This window comes from Carassius carassius, chromosome 29 (assembly GCF_963082965.1).
Source record: "Carassius carassius chromosome 29, fCarCar2.1, whole genome shotgun sequence".
NCBI lineage: Eukaryota > Metazoa > Chordata > Actinopteri > Cypriniformes > Cyprinidae > Carassius > Carassius carassius.
In genome coordinates this window covers 23,589,096-23,600,274 of record NC_081783.1, presented here as the reverse complement: position 1 = coordinate 23,600,274, position 11,179 = coordinate 23,589,096, and the positions used below count along the sequence as shown (strand labels likewise).

Here is an 11,179-nt window from a genome sequence, read left to right as displayed (position 1 = left end):
CACTTACCTGAAGTCAACTACAATCTACTTCATCTCCACATTCAGAGAGATTGCTGTCACTGCATCACCCGGCCAGGTGGCTCACCTCGCTTATGTAGTTTGACTCATCTCTGTTGCTAATGAGAGCCACCATAGTCCTGCCATCCCCAACTTTAAGAAGAGATTGTAGTTGTGTGACAGTATGCAGTCATGGGTCAGCAGAGTGAAGAGGGTGGGGCTCACCACAGATCTTGTGTTCCGTGTGATGGTGCTGGATGTGTTACTGCAGACCTGTACTGCCTGAGGTCTGCCAGTCAGGAAGTCCAACATCCAGTTGCACAGCAAGGCATTGAGCCCCAGCTCGACCAGTTTGTAAATGAGCTGTTGAGGGATGATTGTTTTGAAAGCTGAACAAAATCTACTAAAAGCAATCTGACATATGATTTTTTTCATCAGGATGTGTGAGGGCTGAGTGAAGGGCAGTGGTGATGGTGTCATCGGTCGAGGGACTTGACCAATATGCAAACTGGAAGGGGTCAAAGCAAAGTGTTTTGTACACAATTGCAGAAGCAAGAGCCCCTTTGACCAGATCCCCATTTGTCCTAAAAAGAGGGTTTTCACTAAAGTGAGGAATAAAGACCCGGCCAGCTTTGCTTTTCTATAATTTTAGCATTTCTTATAGACTGTTTAGATCAGTGGTCTCAAACTCAATTCCTGGAGGGCCACAGATCTGCAGAGTTTAGCTTCAACCAACTCCAAATCACACCTGCTTGGAAGTTTCTAGTAATCCTGAAGACCTTTATTAGCTGGATGAGGTGTGTTTGATTAGGGTTGGAGCAAAACAGAGCTGTGGCCCTCCAGGAATTGAGTTTGAGACCAATGGTTTAGATGATGGATGCACACAGTCTACCTTGTGCATGTGGCAGCTATTTCAGCTTTCCATTATTTCATCGATTGTTGCTCAGTGGGGAAGTATATTTTTGGAGCAGGGTTTCTGAGGAGCGAGGCAGCTGCAACCCCAGCGCTCAAATATGGTACCTTTCTTGGATCTGTCTTTGGTGCTTATGCCAACTTTCAAACCGCTTTATGCAACAGAACTGAAAGTGTTCTCATTGCTTTTAACGATGCTTTTACTTGCTTTAATGTGTTCGAAGAAAGTGGGTGATTTACATGCACATTTTATGGATACTGCTTGTTTGGAGTTTGGTAAGCATGACGGATAGACTGCAACCCCGAAGTGGCTATGCGCCTAAAGTGCTTTCTACATTGTTCAGAGCATTTTCTCTTCAGGGGACACATCCTTTATTCACATACTTTATGTCCCATTTGCACTTCACATGCTTATCTAGACAGGTCTAGTCATTTTAGACTGTCTGAGCAGCATATTGTCTGTTTCGGAGGTCACAATAAAGGATAGCAGGTTTTTAAACAGTGGTTGTCTCATTGGTTTGTGGAACCAGTAGCATTGGCATATGCTTCTTTAGCGTGAGGTATGGTGTGGTAGTCACTCATTGTTTATGATTGTTAGGCAACCTATGAGGAAGCGGAAGAGGGTATTTAAAAGATTTGTGCATGGATGTAAGTGGTTGTAACATCCGCTCCTTCAGTTTGTGTGTTTCGACTCAACGGTTGCAGGAAGAGATATGCATAAGAAGTATTTGTTTGTTTGTGACAACTGATCTTCTGTTGGTAAATTTCCACATATGGCTATGCCCCCTTGCAAGCAGGTCCAGTTGGGGCATCTAGGTCCTTCACCTTAGTCTATTTCAAAGGGAATATCATGAGTGCATGGATGTGGGCACAATAGGTGGTGACTATGCTAATAATGTAGTAGCCAGAGCCCAGTGGTTCAAAGGTTACTTGAAGAACACTGTTTTTTTTTTTATTCCAATCAGTATTCACTGTTCTTTATTTAGTTTTTTTATTTTATTTGTCGGGATGAAATAAAACACTTTTATTCACTCAAATCAAGTATCTTTCATGTCTCTCTGGTGAATGGTCTTCCCATATCCATATTAAAATGATTATATTAGGGATCTACGCAGTATGTTAGTTTTAGCTTTCTTTGCTTTGATGTACTTCTTAATCGCCTTATCATTTTTCTTTCCTAAATGTACATGGGCAACAGAAGGAGTCAAAATTATATGCTCATTTCAGAAAAGTGCAGACTAAGGATGCTCAGATCAAAGACCTGTGTAGCTATGGTTAAATAATCTATACTTACCCAAAAAGTGCTTAAAATTGTAGAACTAACAGTCATATTTCAAACCAATGACCAGATCAGTATAACCAGTTACAGTGAAGAAGACTGGAGTGACATTGATTTTTACTTAATTACATGGTATAAATGTTCATTTATCTTTGTGTTAAGGAAGTCCCTCTTGGTTGTTGTGATCAACGGACTCCCAGCCGTGAATAAGCCGAGGTTTAAACACCTACCTTCACGGATGCTTTGCTACAAATGTTAACATTTAATCAAGGAAGTTTTGAAATCAGAATCAGAAAGAGCTTTATTGCCAAGTATGCTTGCTCATACAGGGAATTTGTTTTAGTGACATAAGCTTCCAGTGCACAGAGATAACAACACACAGACAAAAAAAAATGCAAATTAGTAGTATAAACAATTGTGCTATTAATGATAATGGAATAGGATTGAGTAAGATGCAGGGATGTACTAGGATGGAGGGGTAACAAATAAATATTAGGATATTGCACGTTTTTATTGCATAAGTGGGGAACATTTAACTGTTCATGAGGTAGATTGCCCTGGGGAAGAAACTGTTCTTGTGCCTGACTGTCCTGGTTGTGGCTCTAAAGCGCCGGCCAGATGGCAAAAGCTCAAAGATGGGGTGACTTGGATGTGAGGGATCCAGAGTGATTTTCTGAGCCCTTTTCCTCACTCTGGATGTATACAGTTCTTGAAGGGTGGGCAGGGGAGTACCAGTAATCCTTTTAGCAGTCCGAACAGTTCTCTTTAGAGATGATGGTTCCCAGGAATCTGAATGACTCCACTGCAGTCACAGTGCTGTTCATGATGGTGAGTGGGGAAAGTGCAGGGGGGTTTCTCCTAAAGTCCACGATCATCTCCACTGTTTTGAGCGTGTTCAGCTCCAGGTTGTTAAGATTGCACCAGACAGCCAGCTGCTCAACCTCTTGTCTGCAAGCAGATTTAGCAGAAATAGCAGATTTGGCATATAATTTTTTTTTTCCACTGGCACAAGTGCTAACATTTCCACACAAACAAAAACTTTCCCACAGTTTTACATTCATTTGTCATTGACTACATTCATCAAAAGTGGTTATACCTTTTTGAGGTTTATGAAGTCTCCACCTGATAAATTTTCCCACTTATTAGGTCACTTGCTTGGGTGTGATCTAATAATATGATCACAATTTTTAAAGAGAGAGAGAGAGATTTTAGTAAACTTCAGAGTTGCAGATTTTGTAAAATTAAATTTCTCCACACCTTAGTGGAAAAAAATCTGGGAAAAAAGAGAAACCACTCCCTCTATGATCATATATAATAAGGCCCTGCTGAGGTCTGATTTAGTGACAAGTCTAATCAAAACTCAGTGATTTGCTCTTTCAGAGCAGTTCTACATCAACATCATGGGTAAGTCTTATAATATTTGGTTCTGACCTTTTTCATACTTTATATATATATATTGTGAGCACTGCATACATTTTCTCCATAAATAATTATTCAAGGGTTTCAGGTGATATTTTCTATGTTGTTTCTAGCATGCCTTTATGGAGACATCCTGAAAATAGACACCACTGGTGCATCAGAGGTGACAGCAAAACTAGACAAATTAACCATAAAGGGTGAGACTGCATGAATATGTTCAAATCAAATGTGACTCTTTTGTTTTATTTGTCAAAATATGCAAAGTGCACCACATTACAGTATGTATTAACATTTCCAACTTGTAATAGGGGTTGAAGCCTCCAAAAAACTGGCTGAGATTGATCTGGTCCGGGTAGAGAAATACAAGAGTATGATTATCAAAGTTGCCAGAGCAAAGCAGATGGACCCAGCTGTGATTGCTGCCATCATATCCAGAGAGACCAGAGCCGGAGCCATCCTGAAGGATGGATGGTGCAACAAAGGCTATTGCTTTGGCCTCATGCAGGTTGGTCAGAAGAACTGATTTACTCTATTTCAAAATATAGTAACATAAGAAAGCACAGGAGTCATAAGATAAGATTTAAGGTGTGTGAGTATAAACTAAAGCTGACTCGTAACTGTAAGTTGTAGATATCGCATGCAAGACATTTTTATACAAGCATGAAATATGCAGAGTGCATTCAATATTTCTGAAAATTTTGAATCTTTCTCTTTTGATTATGTTTATTTTAGGTTGACAAACGCTACCACTCTCTAACTGGTACATGGGACAGTGAGCTGCATATCATACAAGCTACTGAGATACTCATTAGCTTCATTAAAGAAATTAAAGTAAAATTCCCCAACTGGACTCAAGAGCAATGCTTTAAAGGTAGGTTGGGTTTACACTGAGATAAATAAATATAAATAGCATAAAAAGACAAAATACAAGTTCATCACTTAACTCTCATGTTGTATAATATAATTGATGTGGTATAATATCTGTTTCAGGGGGGATATCAGCCTACAACGCAGGCTTGAAGAATATCCAAGCGTATGAACGCATTGACGTGGCCACCACCGGCGGTGATTACTCCAATGATGTTGTCGCCAGAGCCCAGTGGTTCAAATGCAAGGGTTACTGAAGAAAAACAACAGTAAACACTACTATTAGAACAGTGAGAACCACCAGTCCTGATCCTTAATATTAGGCCTACTGTGTTGCTTTGGTTAGTTAGAAATAGTTAGTAGATGCTGATGTAATCTTTCTCTTTTAAGAGTTTGTGGTGTTTTCAAAATGAAACTACACAGTGCATTTCCTGCTATTAATGGAGATTTGATTAAATAAAGCTCATATTCACTCCAATCATGTGTCAACTTTTTTTTATCACAACGGTCTTATGAAGTCTTTCCAAATCTACATTAAATTAGCCTCTTGTGTAGACTATTCTTCTTTGCTCCTGAAGTAGAAGCAGGTTTTGAAAGCGTGTGTTGTCGAAGACAGAGGGCGATGTTGAGCCTCATCCTGATTCCTGCACTTACACACATGACACTGGAGAATGTCATTATAAAGGTCCCTGATGTTTCGCTCGCTTAAGGATGACCAGATATCTCTAGGGGTTTCTTCACTTTGTAAGTACATATCTGCGTTAACGCATTAATGAACGAATTTGGTTCCGTGGAGGCTTTTTGTCGGTTTTTTAGTTGACTGCGCGTGCGCGACAAAGCGGTTGTTTGGGAAGCGAACATCTCCATCACTTTCCGCTAAGTTCAGTGAATAATGTTACTCTGAGTAGCTAGCGATTTGTTATTTGGTTGTTTATAGTAATATGGCTTTTTAAATAATGTTTTGTAATGTAAAAGAAGAAAACTCCAGAACATTTAGTAGTGCTCTAATAATGTAAATATTCAGAGTATCGAGCTGACATATAATGCCTAAATATTCTACGTTTTACGTAGTATTTACATTTTCTGTTTTCAAAAACACGAAGAAATGATAAGTACCTCTTTAAGTTAAATGTTTTCAAACGTTTTAGTTGTTAATGTTGTTGTTTACCTTTTGTTTTCTTATTTTAAACATTTCGAGAACCACAAAATTACGATTGACTGATTGAATATATTTCGGGAGATATAAGAAAAAAAAAAGCAAGATCACCTATGGATTACATACTTTTTGGAATAAATAGGCAGGTGCCCATATATAATCATTGCTGCATGTAAATCTAAGTACTATTTTAACAGTAGCCTATGATCTAACTACCAACTTGTCTGGAAAATTAATTTTAAACATTTCAAGGCCTGTAAGAATAAACTGTTACAAGAAACAAAAGAAGTGTATTCTAGATCATGAATTGCTGTTTTTTTCTGTTCTTTGGGGAAAATGCCCTATCTGTGTTAACAGTTTCTGTGGCGCCTGCTGCCCTGAGAAGATCAAATTACGCTTTTCTTGCTCTCATTGTGTGTGTGTGTGTGTGTGTGTGTTTGTTGATTACTGTACAGAAAGAACAGCCTCATGATCAATTTCTTCTCCTTATGTTTCTGACCAAAGTAATCATTTTGAATTAGGCCTCAGAATCATGCCTATCTTTTGTCATGCTATGTGCAATTAGTATTTTTAGAGTTGCCTGCTGTGGTGACATTATAATTAATCTAAATATATTTAAATTACCTTTTTTTAATTTTGTTAAATTGACTTGCCACAATAAAGCTGTTCTTCTTGACTTGATGACAATTCTATATTTCCATGCCATTTTATGACCTCGTTATAATTGAGAGACTACATTTATATATCAGTTATTTTAAAAATGTTTTTATCAAATTGCAAAGCTATACAAATTTATCTAGTAAAGACATAAAAGCAGGGTTATTATAGTTAAAACAGTTTTTAAGTCCATAGTTGAAATAAACATTAACTATAATTAATTCAAATATAAAAAATATGAATTAATAAAAATTATATAGATATATAAAAAAAAACTAATGAAAATTATAAACACAAAATTGTCAAAAATTTAACATTAAAAATAAAACAGAAGATAAATAAGAAAATAAGAACTAATTGCAAAATATTAGTAAAACTGTAGTAGTATTTAGTAACAGTGATACTAAGAAATGCAAACACTAAACTGCAGGTTGTTTATTACTATAAACTTTTTTTAACAATTTGTTTACACTTTTTTTTAAATACTTTTTAATAAAATATATATAAAATAAAAAAAGAATAAGAAATAAAATACTGCTGCAAAGTTCTCCACTAAATGAACTTTTCCACACCTCAGACTTTGCTTTAGTTGCTGGTGCTACCAAAACGTAATCGTCAGAGGCAAGCCTCCGTTTCAACTACTCAGCATACGTTTTCGCATCTTTCTCGCGCTATCGAAACACATTACATGACCGTTCATTTACCGCACAAGTCCGAGCCTGGCCCGATTGGTTCGATTGGCAATGGGCTTCTTCACACTGCCTGAACATAAGCTATTGTGCTTTTGAAGACTGACCACGCGCAACTGTCCGCGCGGTCGTCTGCTCAGAGCCTTGGTACACATTCTCCGATGGCGATGTTTACATCATGCCTGCCTAGCGGTCCATAGCGGACTCGCAGACGCAGAAAGTATAAGAGGCTTTAAGATGCAGTCTGTAAGACGCGAACGGGAGCATGACCTGACGCGCGACATTGCAGAAAATGTGCGTTCACAAATGTTGATCCAAATATGGAAAGCACTTTTGAATTTAATAATATGAGGTTCTCTCCAGAGATGTTTTGCCACATTTCTTCAATTAAGGATGATTGCTGCGTAGTATATGGTGTTTCCATTTGCTTTAACGTCTTCAAGTGAGTTGCAAAAGTTTTGTGTTTGTGTGTGTGTGTGTGTGTGTGTGTGTGTGTGTGTGTGTTCAGCAAATGGTGGGCAGCATTTGAATTCGTGATGGGCCGCAGGTTCAGAACCACTGCTTTAAACTGAATGAATGAATGACAGCTTCGTTGGTAACATCTCACAAGGCACATAAGAGGGTGACATCTAGTGGAGAAGATTTGTAATTAGATTAACGCTAATCTTACGTTCAATGTCTGCGGAAATAAATATGGAAAAAAATCAATTCATGACCCTGAAAATCGATTTTGAATCGACCACATTTTAAAAAACGATTAATCGAAAAATCGATTTTTTTACCCAGCCCTAGTGAAGACAAGATCCTGGTCTGTCGGCCGTCTCCCTCTATGTCATCTACAGTAGCAGCAGCGTGCCAGCGCCGCGTCAGGCACAATTCTGGTGTGTAAAGACAAAGAAAATGCGAAGCAGCCGTCACACCACTGACACGTAGCAGAAACGCCACGCTCACACCTAGTGTGTCACCGGCCTTAGAATCAGCTGCAGGGCGGGATTTGCGCTGAACGTGGAGACTTCCGCCACTTAATATGTTCATTTGGAAACACGAAAATGTACTTATGTTCCGCACACAAAATATTGCATTCGGTCATTCGATACACACATGCACCGTACCGAAAGCCCTGTACCGAAACGGTCCGGTACGAATACACGTACCGTTACACCCCTAATATATATACAAACCCAATTCCAAAAAAGTTGGGACACTGTACAAATTGTGAGTAAAAAATATAGATAACATATCAATTGTTGAGAGTGAGACATTTTGAAATTTCATGCCAAATATTGGCTCATTTTGGATTTCATAAGAGCTACACATTCCAAAAAAGTTGGGACAGGTAGCAATAAGAGGCCGGAAAAGTTAAACGTATATGTAAGGAACAGCTGGAGGACCAATTTACAATTTATTAGGTCAATTGGCAACATGAGTGGGTATAAAAAGAGCCTCTCAGAGTGGCAGTGTCTCTCAGAAGTCAAGATGGGCAGAGGATGACAAATTCCCCCAATGCTGCGACGAAAAATAGTGGAGCAATATCAGAAAGGAGTTTCTCAGAGAAAAATTGCAAAGAGTTTGAAGTTATCATCATCTACAGTGAATAATATCATCCAAAGATTCAGAGAATCTGGAACAATCTCTGTGCGTAAGGGACAAGGCCAGAAAACCATACTGGATGCCCATAATCTTCGGGCCCTTAAACGGCACTGCATCACATACAGGAATGATACTGTAATGGAAAATCACAACATGGGCTCAGGAATACTTCCAGAAAACACTGTCGGTGAACACAATCCACCATGCCATTCGCCGTTGCCTGCTAAAACTCTATAGGTCAAAAAAGAAGCCATATCTAAACATGTTCCAGAAGCGAAGGTGTTTTCTCTGGGCCAAGGCTCATTTAAAATGGACCGCAGCAAAGAGGAAAACTGTTCTGTGGTCAGAGGAATCAAAATTTGAAGTTCTTTTTGGATAACTGAGACGCCATGTCATCCGGACTAAAGAGGACAAGGACAACCCAAGTTGTTATCAGCGCTCAGTTCAGAAGCCTGCATCTCTGATGGTATGGGGTTGCATGTGTGTGTGGCATGTGCAGCTCACACATCTGGAAAGGCACCTTCAATGCTGAAAGGTATATCCAGGTTCTAGAACAACATATGCTCCCATCCAGACGTCGTCTCTTTCAGGAAAGACCTTGCATTTTCCAACATGACAATGCCAGACCACATACTGCATCAATTACAACATCATGGCTGTGTAGAAGAAGGATCCGGGTACTGAAATGGCCAGCCTGCAGTCCAGATCTTTCACCCATAGAAAACATTTGGCGCATCATAAAGAGGAAGATGCGACAAAGGAGACCTAAGACAGTTGAGCAACTAGAAGCCTGTATTAGACAAGAATGGGACAAAACATTCCTATTCCTAAACTTGAGAAACTTGTCTCTTCAGTCCCCAGACATTTGCAGACTGTTATAAAAAGAAGAGGGGATGCCACACAGTGGTAAACATGGCCTTGTCCCAACTTTTTTCAGATGTGTTGATGTCATGAAATTTAAAATAAAATCAACTTATTTTACCCTTAAAATGATACATTTTCTCAGTTTAAACATTTGATATGTCATCTATGTTGTATTCTGAATCAAATATTGAAATTTGAAACCTCCACATCATTGCATTCTGTTTTTATTCACAATTTGTACAGTGTTCCAACTTTTTTAGAATATATATATATATATATATATATATATATATATATATATATATATATATTAGTGCGGGCAAACGATTAATCAGTCACATAAAGAAAAATAAAAAGTAAACATTATCTTTATATCTTTATCTCTTTTTGCATCTCAATAAATTAGAATGTTGTGGAAAAGTTTATTTATTTCAGTAATTCAACTCAAATTGTTAAACTTGTGTATTAATAATAATAATTATAATTCATTACATTTATATAGCGCTTTTCTAGGGACTCAAAGCGCTTTACATAGACAGGGGGTATCTCCTCATCCACCATCAGTGTGCAGCATCCACCTGGATGATGCGACGGAAACCATATTGCGCCAGAACGCCCACCTTAAATAAATTCAATGCACATAGACTGAAGTAGTGTCTTTGGTTCTTTTAATTGTGATGATTTTGGCTCACATTTAACAAAAAACCCACCAATTCAATCTCAACAAATTAGATTATGGTGACATGTCAATCAGCTAATCAACTCAAAACACCTGCAAAGGTTTCCTTAGCCTTCAATCACAATCATGGTGAAGATTGCTGACCTGACAGTTGTCCAGAAGACAATCATTGACATCCTTCACAAGGAGGGTAAGCCACAAACATTCATTGCCGAAGAAGCTGGCTGTTCACAGAGTGCTGTATCCAAGCATGTTAACAGAAAGTTGAGTGGAAGGAAAAAGTGTAGAAGAAAAAGATGCACAACCAACCAAGAGAACCGCAGCCTTATGAGGATTGTCAAAATCGGTTCAAGAATTTGAGTGAACTTCACAAGGAATGGGCTGAGGCTGGGTCAAGGCATCAAGAGCCACCACACACAGACGTGTCAAGAAATTTACTGAACTCTTGCCCAGTGGTCCAAAGTCCTCTTTTCAGATGAGCAAGTTTTGTATTTCATTTGAAAACTAAGGTCCTAGAGTCTGGAGGAAGGGTGGAGAAGCTCATAGCCCAAGTTGCTTGAAGTCCAGTGTTAAAGGGTTAGTTCACCTAATAATCAAAATTATGTAATTAATAACTCACCCTCATGTCGTTCCAAACCAGTGAGACCTCCGTTTATCTTCGGAACACAGATTAAGATATTTTAGATTTAGTCCGAGAGCTCTCAGTCTCTCCATTGAAACTTTGTGTACGGTCTACTGTCCATGTCCAGAAAGGTATGAAAAACATCATCAAAGTAGTCCATGTGACATCAGAGGGTCAGTTAGACTTTTTTGAAGCATCGAAAATACATTTTGGTCCAAAAATAGCAAAAACTATGACTTTAGGTAGCATTGTCTTCTCTTCCGTGTCTGTTAAGAAAGAGTTCAAAACAAAGCAGTTTGTGATATCCGGTTCGCGAACGAATCATTCGATGTAACCGGATCCTTTTGAACCAGTTCACCTAATCGAACTGAATCGTTTTAAACGGTTCGCGTCTCTAATACACATGAATCCACAAATGACTTAAGCTGTTAACTTTTTTAATGTGGCT

At 38.5% G+C, this 11,179-nt stretch overlaps 2 protein-coding genes across 3 annotated transcripts in view; both read left to right on the top strand.

The window, feature by feature from the left end:
- The first annotated feature begins 3,430 nt into the window (after positions 1–3,430).
- LOC132109943 (lysozyme g-like) lies at positions 3,431–4,959 on the top strand. Its single transcript, XM_059516427.1, has 4 exons — positions 3,431–3,804; positions 3,916–4,112; positions 4,340–4,478; positions 4,598–4,959. The coding sequence occupies exons 1-4, from the start codon at positions 3,708–3,710 to the stop codon at positions 4,729–4,731; spliced, it is 567 nt and encodes a 188-aa protein (XP_059372410.1). The 5' UTR covers positions 3,431–3,707; the 3' UTR covers positions 4,732–4,959.
- Positions 4,960–5,095: 136 nt separating this feature from the next.
- LOC132109941 (CRACD-like protein) overlaps positions 5,096–11,179 on the top strand; it is a 57,341-nt gene continuing 51,257 nt past the window's right edge. The window contains exon 1 of one of the 2 annotated variants that reach the window (XM_059516423.1): positions 5,096–5,218. The gene's annotated coding sequence lies outside the window, so the exon portion shown is untranslated. The remainder of the gene's footprint in view (positions 5,219–11,179) is intronic. The other variant, XM_059516424.1, reaches the window with a different exon arrangement.

Excerpts from the sequence above, each read along its gene's own strand:
- LOC132109943 (XM_059516427.1), top strand. The coding sequence starts at position 3,708 with ATGTTGTTTCTAGCATGCCTTTATGGAGACATCCTGAAAATAGACACC. Across the intron at positions 3,805-3,915 it reads AGACAAATTAACCATAAAGG|GGGTTGAAGCCTCCAAAAAA; the intron begins GTGAGACTGCAT and ends AACTTGTAATAG. Across the intron at positions 4,113-4,339 it reads ATTGCTTTGGCCTCATGCAG|GTTGACAAACGCTACCACTC; the intron begins GTTGGTCAGAAG and ends TGTTTATTTTAG.